The 16863-nt window shown below is 33.6% G+C and overlaps 1 protein-coding gene across 18 annotated transcripts in view; it reads right to left on the reverse strand.

The window, feature by feature from the left end:
- Positions 1 to 16863, reverse strand: part of LOC127564017 (ankyrin repeat domain-containing protein 26-like) — a 114974-nt gene that overhangs the window by 87291 nt on the left and 10820 nt on the right. For all 18 annotated transcript variants that reach the window (XM_052000232.1, XM_052000240.1, XM_052000244.1 and 15 more), the window contains exons 2-6: positions 12834 to 12948; positions 12511 to 12684; positions 10796 to 10902; positions 1153 to 1290; positions 57 to 184 (exon numbers count right to left, since the gene is read on the reverse strand). In XM_052000232.1, the coding sequence (XP_051856192.1) occupies positions 57 to 184; positions 1153 to 1290; positions 10796 to 10902; positions 12511 to 12684; positions 12834 to 12948 (662 nt within the window). The remainder of the gene's footprint in view (positions 1 to 56; positions 185 to 1152; positions 1291 to 10795; positions 10903 to 12510; positions 12685 to 12833; positions 12949 to 16863) is intronic.

The raw sequence follows: 16863 nt of genomic DNA on the forward strand, positions 1-16863 counted from the left end.
ATTTTAAGATTGTTCATTATATTTTGAAAATAACTATTTGGATTTGTCAGTTCTACCTTTTTTGTCCAGGAATGATACACCCAAAGCAAATCCACTCCAAGAAGGCTTCTCTTCATAGCCAATTTGGGGTGGACAGGAATTATGACATTCCTGTTGTTCTTCAATTTGTTTGTTATAAATATGTCTAAAATAAAAAGTAAAACATAATAAGTCTACATCAACCAAGATAAAAAGTATATGTAACAAGTAACTTTTGTGTATCTCAAATCTTAAATTAAGATTATTTTTTGTTTTTACTGTAGTCTGTAAAGCAAAACTAATCATTCAATCTAGATGTAATAATACACTTGTCTTCAGGGTCACAGTATTATAGAATTATAGCCTTAGAACTCAAAAGGCTTATTTAGGACATTAACATTAATCTAAAACTCAGAAAAATTACAGTTGTCCAAGGTCACACATAACATGAGGGGCATGATCTTTCCCCAACACTCCCAAGTTGAGCATCATTACCCCTGCAAGCTGCCTCTCTGTGAATTCTAATGTTGACTATTAACATTTATGATTCATTTTCATTAGCACTCATTTGAAGGCATCTAAGACATAAGGTGATTTTCCTTAAAACCAGAACTTTAGGTCTCTTACAATGGAGATATCAGCAAGACATTAAAATAGAAACAAACAACATAAACCATTGCCGGTATAAATGTGCATTATTATTAAATTACATAACTTCTGTGAAGGTCAAATAAAAGGTTGGAAAACCTTTAAAAACTATTAAAATATCAGCCATTATCATTATTACTTCTGAAAATTCTGACCTCAGAGTATGTGATTCCATCTCATATCTCTTTTGTTTATGTCATGGTAAATAACCTAAGTTTGCCATTTGCTCAATTTCTTCTTAGGATCATTAAGCATGAAACAGGTAAAGAGGTCTATCCATCTATCCTCTACAAATTGCCTGTTTGTCTGGGGCTATTCTGACGCATGTGCCAGTTCTCAGAGCTTAAGTTTGCCAGGGTGTTTGCCAGACAGTTATTATATTATGCAAATGGCCTATGAAAGGCCCATTCATTCTCAATTTTATGGAAGAAAATTCTCTTTTAGATGCAAAAATACAAAAACAATTACAATTATATCAGCACTTACAGAGGATAACCATGCTGCTCAGCATATGTCTCAGCTGTCCATCCATCTACATCTTGGAGAGTATAATCAGCATTATTTTGAAGAAGAACAGTGACCAAGTCTATTGATTCCACACTGACAGCAATCATAAGGGCCGTTCTAGAATAACAAAGAATTAATTCATTTGCAAAAAATTAAACTAGTCCCATTTAATCATATTTTTGACATGCTACAATAAAATGCTCATATTCTGTAATCTTAATACTTATATGCAACATGAACACAGTGATGGAGAAGAGTACTTTGTTCAAGTGAAGCATTACAAATATCAAGGAAGATCAAACAGAAAGATGGAAAAGGCAACTTTTTTGATAGCACCAGTTGATTTGGAGAAAGATCATAAAGGCAGTTAATTAAGGTTCACTGGAAGCTTCCTTGTTTCCTTAGGCACCTGAAACTTTCAGGTCTCCTTGTTTGCCAGGGGCTACACTGAAGCATGTGACAATTCTCAGAGCTACAGACTCCCTGTTTCCCTGATTATACTGAGATATTTGGGGGTTCCTAGTGTCGGTATTTGCCTACTCCAGCATATTGGTGCTCAGTTTCTTCCTGTGGCTGCTGAGTTAGGACTTGCTGCTGGCTTGCTTCCTGACTTTGGGATTGGAATCCCCTTTTACCTGAAACATTTCTTCCTAATGTTCCAAATTTCTTGGGCTCAAAGATTATTTCTCCTGTCTTAATAATTGTAATAATGATAATTGTACAGTGCCCAGATTTGTTTTGGAAACTATTCTATGTTTCTATGGAAGTGAGTATAGAGGAGTCACACTGGTTTTCTGCTTATGGAAGAAAAACAAGAGTTAGTAACCTTAATTGTGAATGTGAATGAATTCTCCCATAAAATGTCTTAATAGGCAGGAGGATGAGTGAGTGTGTGTGTGTGTGTGTGTGTGTGTGTGTAGCCTAGCACAGATGCCTGCAGGGACCCCCAGGTCAGAGAGGTGCCATGCACAGGGAATCCAGTGAGAAGTTTTTAAGACAAAATATAGCAATTTGGGCCTCTCTGTTCTGGTTTTAAAGTCAGTGGATTAGCAGATGTGATAACTTAAACACAACCACACAAGACAAGTAGTGAAACTTGGGGCAGTGCACCCTTTACCCTAGAAAAAATTCTAAAGAGTTAAAAGCCAAGTAATAAGCTAGGAAAACAAGCAGATAGTAAAAAATTTTCTGACCATAAAAGATAAAATGGTAACAAGGAGGATCAAAACACATACTCAGAAGAAAATAACAATCAAAACCTCTACATCCAAAGCCTCCAAGAAAAATTTAAATTGGGAGATTTTTAAGGGATTTTTAAAATTGAATAAGAGAAAGAGAAGAAAATTAGGGAAAAGAAAAGAGTGGTGCAAAAGGAAATGCAAAAGAAAATATAAAATACAAAAAGCTTATGAGCATAATACAAAAAGCTAACAAGGAGAAGAATGCTTAAAAAAGAATGATGACCAATTGAAAAAAAGACAAAATCTCATCCAAAAAAATAATTCATTAAAAATTGGAAGTGAGAATATGGAAGCAAATGACTTCATGAGAAATCCAGATACGATAAAGCAAAACAAAAGGAAAAAAAGGACAACTGTGAATTATCTCTTTGGAAGAACACTGACCTGGACAATTAGGTCCAGGAGAGATAATTTAAATATTATTACAGTACATGAAAGTCATGATCAAAAAAATAGAACCCATGGTGTCATCTTTAAAGAGGTTATCAAAGAAAACTGTTCTGTTTGAATCAGAGTATAAAACCAAAATAATAAGAATTGGCTAATAACTTTCCTGAAAGAGATCCCCAAATGAAAACTCAAAGAAATATTGTGATGATCACGAATTTTAAAATCAGCCAGAGTCAGGAATTCAGGTTAAGGGAAAATCCTCGATCTTTATTCTTTATGGAGGTGAAAGGGGATGGCAATAGGAAGGTGAACAGCTGTGACATGAACTTGGCCAGCACCCTCTCTGCCTCTCTCTCTCCACTCACCCAAATCATCCCTATGTCATTTCCTATACAACATATCAAAACTCGCACAAAGAGCGGGTGGGGCCATTCTCCAAGCATATATTAATAGAGTATTGTCCAATTGCTATTTAGCCTCACGTGCTTGGGACCTCAGCGCATCAACTCGAGCTTCAGCATTACAAAATATTGTAGTCAGATTCTGCAACTCCATTTTTTTGTCAAGGAGAAAATATTGTCAGCATACAGGAAGAAAAAACTTAATTATAGTGATGTCACAGTTAGGATAATACAAGACTTAGCAGCTTCTTTATTAAAGGCCAGAGGACTTGGAATATATTATGGAAAACAATAGAGAAAGGATTATAACTAACTATTACTTAGCAAAGCTTGAGTATAATCCTTCACAGGAAAAAGGTAGTCTTTAAATAAAGGATTTTAAAATATTTGTGATGAAACAACCAGAGATGAATGAAAAATCTGATTTTCAAATATAGGACTCTGGAGAAGCATAAGGAGGTGATCAGGAAAGTGATATCATAAGGGACTTAATAAATAAGGTTTATCTATTTACATTACTACATGGGAGGATGATACTTGTAACTAACTCATTAGAACTTTGTCATTATTATGGCAGTTAAAGGAGCATATATACAGAGGGCACAAGTATAAGTTAAGTGTAACATATCCCTTTATGTTGCATTGCCCACATTCAGAGGAAAAAGTAAGTTGGTTAAATAGGCCCATTTTTGAAAAAGAAATAGAACAAGCTATTAATCAACTCCCTAAGAAAAAATCCTCAGGACCAGATGGATTTACATGTGAATTCTATCAAACATTTAAAGAAGAATTAACTTCAATGCTATGTAAATATTTGAAAAAACAGGGAATGAAGGAGTCCTACCAAATTTCTTTTATGACACAGACATGGTAGTGATGCCTAAACCAGGTAGGATGAAAACAGAAAAGGAAAATTATAGACCAATCTCCCTAATGAACATTGATGCAAAAATCTTTAAATATTAGGGAAAAAACATTACAGAAATTACAGAAAATCATCTCCAGAATAATACACCATGACCAAGTAGCATTTATACCAGGAATCAGGGCTGGTTCAATATTTGGAAAATTATTAATATAACCAAATTAACAAAAAAATTATGTCATCCCAATAGATGCAGAAAAAGCATTTAATATAATCCAACACTCATTCCTATTAAAAACACTAGAGAATATAGGAATAAATTGACTTTTCCTTAAAATAGTCAGTAGCATCTGTTTAAAACCATCAATAAGCATCATATGTAATGGTGATAAACTGCAACCATTCCCAATAAAATCAGGAGTGAAGCAAAGTTGCCCACTATCATTATTATTATTCAATATTGTGTTAGAAATGCTAGCTTCAGCAATAAGAGATGAAAAAGAGATTAAAGGAATTAAGAGTAGGTAACGAGGAAACCAAATTATCACTCTTTGCATACAATATGAGGATATATACTTAGAGAACCACAACTTTAGAAAAGTTGCAGGATACAAAATAAATCCGCATAAATCATCAGCATTCTTATACATCACCAGCAAAATCCAACAGCAAGAGATACAAAGAGAAATTCCATTTAAAATAATTGCCAATAGTATAAAATATTTGGGAATCTATCTGCCAAAGGAAAGTCAGGAACTATATGAGCAAAACAACAAAACACTTTCCACACAAATAAAGTCAGATCTAAACAATTGGAAAAATATTAAGTGCTCTTGGATTTGAGCATAATAAAGATGACTTACTACTTAAACTAATCTATACAACCAGACTCCCAAGAAACTATTTCAATGACCTAGAAAAAATAACAAAATCCATCTGGAAGAGCAAAAGATCAAGACTTTCAAGGGAATTAATGAAAAAAAAAAATCAAATGAAGGTGGCCTAGCTGTGCCTGATCTAAAACTATATTATAAAACAGCAGTCACCAAAATCATTTGGGTATTGGCTAAGACAGACTAGTTGATCAATGAAATAGGTTAGGTTCACAGGACAAAATATTCATTACTTATAGCAATCTAGTGTTTGACAAACCCAGATACCACAACTTTTGGGATAAGAATGCACTATTTGACAAACAAAAACTGATGAGAAAATTAGAAATTAGTATGGCAGAAAAGAGGCATTGACACACACTTAACACTGTACATCAAGACTAAGGTTCAAAATGGGTTGATATTCTAGGCATAAAGAATGAGCTTATAAATAAATTAGAAGAACATAGCATAATTTACCTCTCAAACCTGTGAAGGAGACAGGAATTTGTGACCAAAGAAGAACTAGAGATCATATTGATCACAAAATAGAAAATTTTGATTATATCAAGTTAAAAAGCTTTTGTACAAAGAAAACTAATGCAGATAAGATTAGAGGGGAAGCAATAAACTGGAAAAACATCTTTACACTTAAAGGCTATGATAAAGGCCTCATTTCTAAAATAAATTAGTCAATTCATAAGAAATCAAGCCATTCTCCCTCCTATTGATAAATGGTCAAAGGATATGAATAGACAATTTTCAGATGATGAAATTGAAACTATTTCTACCCATATGAAAAGGTGTTCCAAATCATTATTAATCAGAGAAATGCAAATTAAGACAATTCTGAGATACCACAACACACCTCCCAGATTGGTTAAGATGACAGGAAAAGATAATGACAAATGTTGGAGGGAATATGGGGAAACTGGGACACTGATGTATTGTTGGTGGAATTGTGAATGCATCTAATCATTCTGGAGAGCAATTTGGAACTGTGCTCAAAAAGTTATCAAAATGTGCATACCCTTTGATCCAGCAGTGTTACTACTGGACTTTTATCTCAAAGAGATATTAAAAGAAATATATATATGTATATATATATATGTAGTGCAAAAAATGTTTGTGGCAGTCCTTTTTGTACTGGAAATTGAATGAATGCCCATCAATTGGAGAACGGTTGAGTAAATTGTGGTATATGAATGTTATGGAATATTATTGTTCTGTAAGAAATGACCAACAGGATGAATATAGGGCTTGGAGAAATTTACATGAACTGATGCTAAGTGAAATGAGCAGAACCAGATTATTATACACTTCCAACAATTAAACTATATGAGGATAAATTCTGATGGATGTGGCTCTCTTCAACAATGAGAATATCCAAATCAGTTCCAATTGATCATTAATGAATAGAACCAATTATACCCAGTGAAAACACTGGGAAATGAGGGTGGACCACAACATTTGCATTCTTTCTGGTATTGTTTGCTTGCATTTTTGTTTTTCTTCCCAAGTTATTTTTATAATCTTTCTAAATCTGAATTTTCTTGTATAACAAGACAACTGTATAAATATGTACACATCTATTGTATTTAATATATACTTCAACATATTTAACATGTATGGGACTACCTGCCATCTAGGGGAAAGGGTGGAGGGAAGGAGGGGAAAAGTTGCAACAGAAGTTTTTGCAAGGGTCAGTGTTAAAAATTTAGCCATTCATATGTTTGTAATGGGCTGAGGCTTGAGTTGATGCACTGAGGTCTCAAGCACATGAGGCTAAATAGTAATTGGACCATACTCTTAATATATACACTTGGAGAAAGAATGGCCCCTGCCCACTCTTTGTGCAAGTCCTGATGCGTTGTATAGGAAATGACGATTCTGGTGGGTGGAGGCAGGGGAGTGAAAATGCTCTGTCTCTCTGTTTCTCTTCTTTTTGCTTTTTTTTTTTTTTCCACTGATGTTTCTCTTCTTCTTTTTGCTTTGGGGAGGAGATGGCTCAGTGGGTAGAGCACCAGCCCTGAAGTCAGGAGGACCTGAGTTCAAATCCAGCCTCAGACAAAAATTCCTGGTTGTGTGACCATGGGCAAGTCACTTAACCCCAACTGCCTCAGCAAAAAGCAAAAAGGAAGAAGAAGAGAAACAAACAGAAAAAAGTTGTCGCAATGGCAAAAAGCAAACAGTCTCTCCTTCCCCTTCCTTTTTCACTCCCCTGCCTCCACCCACCAGAATCATCATTTCCTATACAACACATCAGGACTTGCACAAAGAGTGGGCGGGGGCCATTCTTTCTCCAAGCTTATATATTAATAGAGTATGGTCCAATTACTATTTAGCCTCATGTGCTTGGGACCTCAGTGCATCAACTCAAACCTCAGCCCATTACATATGTTCTGTCAATAAACTATAATAAAAACACCACTGTGTGATGACAAAGTATAAATGACTCAGCTCTTTTCAGCAACACAATGATCCAAAACAAACAGAACAAACTCAGGAAGGAAACCGCTATTCACATCCAGATAAAGAACAGATGGACTCTGGAGACTGGAGCATACTTTTCCCACTTACTTCATTCTTTGTAATGTTTTTTTTTTTTTCCCTTTTGATCTATTTCTTTGAAAACTAATGTGACTAATGTGAAAATAAGTTTTCCATAATAATAGAACATTAATAACATAAATCATCTTGCAAGGAAGGAGAAAAATTTGAAACTCAATCTTGTAAAAGTGAATGCTAAGATTTTCTTGACATGCAATTGGTAAAACATAAAATGCTATTAAAAATAAAAATATATTCAGAATAAGTCTCAAAAATAAACATCTTTTGAAATTTCAGCTCAATAAAAATTGGATCTATTAAAACTTCAATATCTGTACATTTTATTTCACTATCTTTCTCATTCTTTTGTAATCTTCCTTTCTTTCAAATACTTTTAAAATTATTCTGAAGTACCATTTGTACTTTTTTGGTGCTTTCTTTGACATGGATTTTTTTTCTGTAAGCTATCTAGTTCTGATCTAGCCACTTTTCCTGAATCACACTTTTGAACCTCCCTTGCTTCACAGAGAACATGAGATACTGAGCTGCATAAATTCACATGTCTTGCTACTGGTTGTAATGAAAATAAAAATAGTGATTGTTCCATTCAATTTCATATTTATTCATTGTCACTAGTTTCATAGACAAATGCTTGTAAGATGATCTATTTTTTATGTAGATCAATGTACAGGATTATTTTCTCCTTAATAGCTTTTCATTTTTGTTGTGATGCATTGCTAATCTTTTATCTTCAGATTTTTTTCACAAATTATGTTGTATTCTAACCTTCAGTTAATCTTAGCCATAATATTTCTCTTTTTGACAGAGATGTTTGCCTGTCATTGCAGTTTTGGGACTGATTTGGCTTTCTCTTTGGGACAAAGTATTTAGTATTAAATTAATACGAAGTTTAGTATTTGAATTTCCCATTTTGGAGATATGATGGCTTATTCAATCACAGAAAAGTATAACTGTTATAATCACTGTCTCTGTTTCATTTTTAGGCTCTCTCCTCATTTGCATTAATTTTTTACTTTAACTCTGGCCAGCCATGATCTGAATGACAATAATCAACTAATTCTGAAATTATGCCAACAATGGTAACAGTCATTTTTGTCTGTTAGAATAATGTCAGTTTTGTGTTTGGGTGTGGGTGGTGGTTATTGGATTTTCTTTTGTTTTTGGTAATATCAAAATGTTTTATATAAATGTTAAAATCATACAAAATCCAACAACACATTCCATCCAAAGGTATACTTTTTTCAATAATATTAGTATTAAGCTCGATGTAAATGAGGTATATGCTCATATAAGATGTTTGCCAGTATCTGTAGGATGCTCTACACAGTGTCCAACTAGAATAGATTGTATATGGTAGAAATGATTTCCAAATGTTTCTGCATCAAGCCTTGGAGGAACATGAAAAAGTCCCACATTCAGTAAAAAGAGATTGGTCAAAGATTCCACACTGAAAAAGTTGATCAAAAATAACTTTTTCAGATTTTGTGTAGTTTAATGGGAAGTTCCATCTAATTGGTTTATCTATATCTCTGTAAAAGTGTATGTATGTGTTGGAATCTTTACAAACTGTTAAGTCATTAGAGTTGATAGAGACAATAATTATCTAATTTAGCATGGTTCAGTATCCTTGATGTAATTTTACAAGGAGATGTTTTGGGCCAGAACCTGAAACAAGGTACTAAGAAGAACTAATTGATACAATGCTTGTGTTCACACCTCTTTACTCATTGGAGTTCACACGTTTGGGAGATTTCAGAGTTTAGTATGAGATATCCGAATTCACACCTCCCTTGAAGCTCTTAGGGCCAGAGAGCACTATGGGAAAAACCCATAATCCCATTCTCTGATATATAAGAAGAAAGCAGAGGCCCAGTTAGGGGAGTTCAGCTGAATTTAGATAGAGAGGGAAGTGTCAAGTGAGTTCAGCCAGAAGCCCTCTCTGAGTGAGGAGTTTTTATTTCAGAACATTGACTGGGGTCAGAGACGAGCACGCTGGGAGACTGAGAGCCAGAAGCCCTCTCTCAGAGGCAAGACAGATTCAACTTGGTGCTGGCTCTGGAGGCTGAAGAAAGCAGAGGCAGAAGCAAAGCTCTTAGAACCAAGCAGAGAGATGCCTCAACTAACTGGGCTATTTTGGAAGGAGAAAATAAATGTTTGCATTTTTACCAGCTGGCTGCATTTTGGGTGATTATTACTTTTAACTGAAACTAAGGCTGCCTTCAGAAAACCTCCCCAAAAAACCTGCTTTCACCCAGAGAGAACTATTATTTTAAAGAACAAGAACTCCAACATGTATGTATAGACATACATGCATACACCAAACCCTGCATGGACATTGAACAACAACAATGCACTAGTCTCAAAAGTGTTGGGGAAAAAAGATCCAATTGGAACTCATTTAAGAAGCTACACAACAATTCTAATGAACACACCACCACAAAAACTCATTTTATAAACACCAATATGCATTCAGGAATGATATTTGGCCACAGTAAAAATCTCAAACCCAAACATATGATCTCAGAAGAAACAAAATTGTACATAATCCTAAAGATCCATGGACATATGTGTGGTGAATATAAGTAGGTGCCGGCAATAATGATTTTTGATGTAGTAAGTGATGTCAAAAACATGCCTGGATAAAAAAAGTGGGCTGATCTTGTATTGAAAATAAAAGTACTAAGTATTGAAGTATTAAAAGAACCTCAAGTATTAAAATACCTAAGGGAACAATTCAGCATGTTTCCTGGATTCTTTATGAAGAATGACAAAGTTCTGTAAAAGGAGATTGGATAGGAGGATTAAATTAAGAATCAGTGTCATGAGTATTCATAATAAGAGCCAAGGGTCCATCAAAGTATTTCATTATATCATGCTTTTATTTATTTGCATTTGTCAATGTGCCTATTCTTAAAAGAAACTGAAAAAAAAAAGGAGCAGAAAATACATGCTGCAATCCTCATAGATGACAGTAAGATTATTTCATAAAGAGAATCAACTGACTCATGAGATTTCAAAACTTCTATGGGATAATCTTAATTTAAAATCAATAAAGAAACCAAAAATAATCATAACCAATACAGAACTATTAGTATCTCCAAGTGGAGTGTTTTCTCTTGCCGAATCATGAATTTTTCTTTTCATAGCTAATATTTGTTGACATTTTTTCATCCCTTTTAAATGACATTCATTTTCAATTACTGTTGTTCACTAAGTGTTCCATGATTTAATCTTTTTCCTTTAGAAATGTTGCTTTAAAAAAATAAACTTTAATGACTGTACCTTTTACAATTATCCAAGGCATTCACATTTGCTCCATTCTTTAAGAGAAAATCTGCCATTTCAGTGTTCATTGTTGTAATTGCAAGCAAAAGTGGTGTAAGGCCTTCCTGCAAAGTCATAATAAAGATAGTATTATATTAATCAAGCATTCTATATATATGTGAATTCAGCTTATGACATTTTATCAACATCTTGTGAATTTGTTAATGACATGTTAAGGAAGTATGGCACAATGGACCATTGGAGTTAAGAGGACCAGAGCATAAATCCTGCTCCTATTAGTTGATTCCTGTGTTATCATTAAGCAAATTATTTCACCTCTCTTGGGCCTAAATTTTCTTATATGTAAAATGATACAATGAAAGTAGATACCTCTGGGATTCCTTCTAGCCATTAATATGGAATCAGAAGATAAAAATACAGAATTTGTAAGAGACCATTTCATATTATTCCATAGGTGTCTTCCTTTCTTGCCATTTTCATTTTATAATTAATTGCTGTGCAAATGCAGCCAAACTTATTTTCTCAGAACTCTCCAAAAATAAAGTTATATCCTTGCTGGGTTTAAGGTTGACTAGTTATCTTTGCCCATTCCTTTGGAGTGTATAAATTCACTCAAAGCAACCACAACCAAAACTACAATAATTTAAAAAAAAATCTGTCCTTGAGAAGTTTAAACCTGGAAGAAATTCATTTACCTAGCATTTTTTCCTCTCTTACCAATCTTCCTAATATTCCTATTAAATAATCATAATATGTTCTGTTTTTTTTTTTCTCTTTCAAGTGGCAATGATTAGGAAATAAACAAACCATCACTCAAAAAAACCAGGAATCATTCAGTAGTTCTAGAGACAAAATAATTTTAAATGTGTAGTCATTAGAATAAAGAAACATGTAAGAACATGTAAATTCGTAAGAATTTGTTCCTGTGAAAATTGTCTCAATGTAGTTATACCTAATAGGAACAAATTGCAAAAATTTTTCCTAAAAAATTATGACATTTCTTCATGTCAAATTCATACTGTAAATGTTTAATTGTAGGAAAGCATTGTGCACAATATCTGGTGGAACTATTGCATTCTGGAGAACAAACCTAATATATCCTGCAAAGAAGATTCTAGAGACACAGATGTGATGAATTAGCTAGCTAGCTAGCTTCAAAGTCAGTAAGACAAATTCAGGGCTTGTTGCTGACACACATATACTGACTGGGCAACCCTGCAGTGCTCTAGGACTTTCCCTAACACAGGGTTTCTTGACTTTTTTTGTGTCATGGACCATTCCAGAATAATGTTTTTAAATACCTGAAATACGTAAAAAAAAAAACCAATTACATTGAAATAACTATAAAATTATTAGAGTCCTTTTAAAATTAATGGATACCAGCTAAAGAGTCTGTGATCTAAGAATAAAAAAAAACAGAGCAAGCACTGGTCTAAATCGGTAGAGGGAATTTTTTAGGAATGAATGTGAATGTAAATAAATGTGAATTCATGTGAAGATTTCTCTTCCAGTGTCATGTTCATTCATCATCTTCCTCACCATACCATTCTGCATTAGAAAATTCAGAAAGCTAATGAATATTGAGAACAGAATGGTTTTCAGTTATTTCTATTAAAGAAATGTTTCCATGAATAAATGAATAACAAAATATGTGAATTGGACACTATTTGATTTTAACCGATAATCTAATTATATAAGAAGCTGGCTTCTACCTGGTTTTTTGCTTCAATATCAATGTTGTGCTTGATCAGTTTTTCTGCCATAAATTTGGTCTGACCAGAGGCAATATAGTGAAGTGCATTGTTCTTCTTATTATCCCCAAGATTAGGATCTGCACCATGTTCCAGCAGGATTGTTACACACTCCTCCTGTCGACACTCTATTGCCTGTCAGTATAATAAATACAAAGAAATAATAATGTAATATAAAATTTAGTATATTCCCCCATCATTAGTGATATTTAAATCCCATTAACTTATTTACTAACTTTAAATTTTCTTAAAGAAATCAAAATGCATTTCATTGAACAGCATACCTTCATTAAAGGTGTTCGACTGTCATTATCTAACAAGTTTAGTTCACATTTTCTCTCTATTAAGAGAGATACAACATCTGGATATCCGTTAGCACAAGCCAGGTGAAGAGGTGTTCTACAGAAATGAGAGAGTAATATTATTGTTTGATAATGTACTACAACAATCAAAATTGTACCATTCTTAGGATAATTTTAATTAACATGCATTATTATTTGTATGCCTAAACGGTAAATCACTTCCAAAATAAATGACTACTATTGTCACCTAAAGAAATACAAAACTGATATGATAGACAAAATCACCAGGAGCGGGAAGAATATATGCAGTAGGTAGATTTAGATTTTACTACAGATTGGCATGTGAACCTTGCTCAGTTTCTGACCTCAGCTTATTGACTTCTACTGAGGCAATGGTGCCATGAGTTCAAGAGATCTGTCAGTCTCAGCCTCTCTGTTAACTGAGATTACAGATGGGCTTCACCCTGCCTGGTTGTCAAGCCTAATAACAGCTTTTCCCAATAAGAATATCTATCCACAATTACAAAATATTTAGCAAAGCATCTACCTCAGGAAAAAAAAAAACAACAAATAAACCTTACACATTTGTATATTTGTACAAGGTACAATGCATGGCCACATGTTTGTGCATTCTGCATTAAGTCTTACTGAAATGCATCATGTATAGTTGAAGTGGCTCTGTGTTGCTACAGGCTATACCAGTATTGTAAACATTTTGGTAGTTCTATCATGCTGGAAAGGTTTGCAATAAGGGCCTGGTATATCATCAGTTTAGTCAAAGGAGGACAGTCCTGTTCGACTGTTACCTCAAGTTGGTTTTCTTGGTTAAAATATTGTGGTGGTTTGCCTTTTCCTTCTCTACATTTTACAGATGAGGAAAGAAAAGAAAAAAGATTGAGTGACTTGCCCAGAGACATACTGCTAGTATCTGAAACCAAACTTGAATTCACAAAGATGAGTCTTCCCGATTCCAAAGCCCAGCATTCTATCTACCAAGTTGTAAAAAGGTAATGTGTATTGATGGAGGAAATATCCATTACATCAAAATCATGTACTATTTAAGGAATGTGTATATAAATATTCATATATGTATATTTTAATATTTTTTTTTGTTTTTCAGGACTCTCCTTTTTCCTTTTTCCTTATGCCTTCTTCCAAAGTGTTTTAAGGTATAGGTAGAGGGGAAGAGATTTCTTCTTCCCTCATTCTCCCAACTGCAATGATTGAGATGATTAGATGTAGCTTGATAAGAAGGAAAACTAGCATCTATTAAGTGTCTACTAGGTTCCAGACAATACGCTTAGCACTTTAAAAATGTTACCTCATTCAGTCTTTGTAATAACCCTGGGAGGTGGTTGTTATTATCCTCATTTCATACTTGAGAAATAGAAAGTTTATGAGGTCTTTCTGAGTAATTGGTTCTGATGACCAGTTAAATTAGAAACTAAGTCAAACAAAAAAAAAAATACAGACATAAATATCTCTCAAAAACTAACTGTTAATTTTAAAAGTTTAATAGAAAAAGAGGAGATGAGACGAAGCCTTTTATTATTGAGATTATGAAGGAAACCTTAAAAATTCAGTTTACACTACTAATTTTATCTTTCTTAAAACCAGGTGTCCCCCTTACTTATCTATGATATATAGGCAGGCTTTTTTGCTCAGAAAAGGAATAAGCGAAATTAAAGGAAGACAGGGTAAAAGGATAATATTCTCTGGAAAGATGTTGCAGAAATCGGGGAGAATTTTTAAAGGAATTTATTCATATTTATTTATGAAATTGTTTAAATTGGAAAATGACTTATGACTAGTGAAAGAAAGAAAACAAAGCAGCATCAAATGCTTGTATTAGAGGAAAATATGGTGTAAAAACAAGATTCATGGTAAGCCACCATGCTGACTAAGTAGCACCAGGTTACTAGGGCAACTTGGTTGCTATGCATTTTAGGAGAGAAAATAAACAAAAAAGTAGAGGGAAGAGAAAATCAGAGTTTTCAGTGAATTCACCAAGTAGCTGATGCTTACAGATTCAATGTTAATCATTTTGAGTATGACTATATATTAAATATAGGTAAACTTAAAACTGGTGGATAACAAGAGTGATACTCTATTTAGATTCAATTTGGCAAGGGTTCTCTGATTACATTTAAAATTATCTTAGCCTTGAAATGGGACTAACATTTTCTTTAAACTGTCATACTGAATGGCTATAGGATTTTCATTTTTCTTTAGTTTTAGAAAATATTTGTATTTTAAACTAATGTTTACCTATACTCGTTTTTATTATCATCACTATAATTTAAATGAATAAACATATCAAAAAATTACACACATACATTTATTTATTTTTGTACTCTGAACCCAATTAAACTGCAAATTGACCAGTCCACAAGAGGAAAGTCAGTAAAGATGTTAGCCAACTACGAAAGCCTTTGGCTTCAGTCATTTCAGTGAGCCCCTGTCTTAGTTTCTAATGAATTAAGTTTCTAATCTAATGAATGACTGATGTTGGAAATAAGAGAAAATAAGTCTATTTTAGGTCAGAATTTTATTGTTTCTAAGAACATGTTGGGGGGAGGATTCTGGGAAGATAGTAGAGGAGTTTGGTAAATTTCAAGCTCTCCAGATTTACTTTACAAATAGAATAATTTTTTGCATCTGGGAGAACACAGCCTGGTGAAAAACCAAAATGACTTGGGACAGAACAAAGGTCTCCTGATACTAGGAAACAAAATCTGAAAAAAGACCCCAGGCTGGGATTAACCTGTCTGAAGTGCAAACACTTCATATAAAAGTTCAATTAGCCAAATGCAAAAGGAGATAAAATGGCTAAAAATTACTAAATCAAAAATTAGAATTGAACAAATAGAAATGAATGAATCAATGTGACTTCAAGAATCAATCAAACAAAACAAAAAAAATTTTAAAAATAAAAAGAACATAAGAAATACATTCTTGGAAAAAACAACTTACCTGGAAAATAGATCTAGGAAAGACAAGTTAAGGATTATTGGACTTCATGAAAAAGAGCCTATACAGCATCTTTCAGGAATCATCAAGAACAGAGTCCTGATGCCCTAGAACCAGAAGGTAAAATAGCCATTGAAAGAATTCACTGATCACTTCTTGAAAGAAACCCCAAAATTAAAACTCCAAGGAATATTGTAGCTAAATTTCAGAATTATTGGATCAATGAAAAAATATTGCCAGCAGCCAGAAATAAACAATTCAAATATCTAGGAGACACAATTGGGATTACCTAGGACCTAGCAGCTTCCATTTTAAAGGATCAAAAAAGATCTGGAATCTGGTATCCTGAAAGGTAAATGAATTTGGATTCCACCCCAAGAATCAACTATTCAGCTACATTGAGCATTATCTTTCAGGAAAAAAGATGGACATTCAATGATAAAGGTTAATTTCATCTATTTCTGATGAAAAGACCATAGCTGAACAAAAATTTTGATCTTCAAATACAGAACTCAAGAGAAGCATGAAAAAGAGCCAAAAGAAAGAATTCTTGAGAACTACATTTCTGTGATGGATATACTTAAGAGAATGCACATATAGTTTGATTTTATTTTGATAAAAAAAAAAGAAAGAAAGAAAGAAAGAAACTGGAGGTGAGAAGGGGATTTTATTGGAAAAAAAATAAAATGGAGATAACATGGGGAAAATTATATCTCAAGAAGAGGCAAAAAAGACCTATTATAATTGAGGGAAAGAAAGGAGGGAGATGTGTGAATCTCTGTGTGAATCTTACTCTCATCATATTTGGCTGAGAAAATAGATATATTTGGTTTCACAGAGAAACTTATATGGAAGAGAGGGGGAAAGGGGAAAGGACAGAGAAAAAGCCTAATTTGAGGTAAATAAGATGTGGGGAAGCACAGAATTAGTCATTTTAATTGTGAATGTGAATGGGATGAACTCTCCCATTAAATAGAAGTGGAGAGCAGACTGGATTAAAAGCCAGAACCCCATAAAATGTTACAAAACACATATCCAAAGC

The sequence above is a fragment of the Antechinus flavipes genome, chromosome 5, assembly GCF_016432865.1.
Source record: "Antechinus flavipes isolate AdamAnt ecotype Samford, QLD, Australia chromosome 5, AdamAnt_v2, whole genome shotgun sequence".
Taxonomy (NCBI): domain Eukaryota; kingdom Metazoa; phylum Chordata; class Mammalia; order Dasyuromorphia; family Dasyuridae; genus Antechinus; species Antechinus flavipes.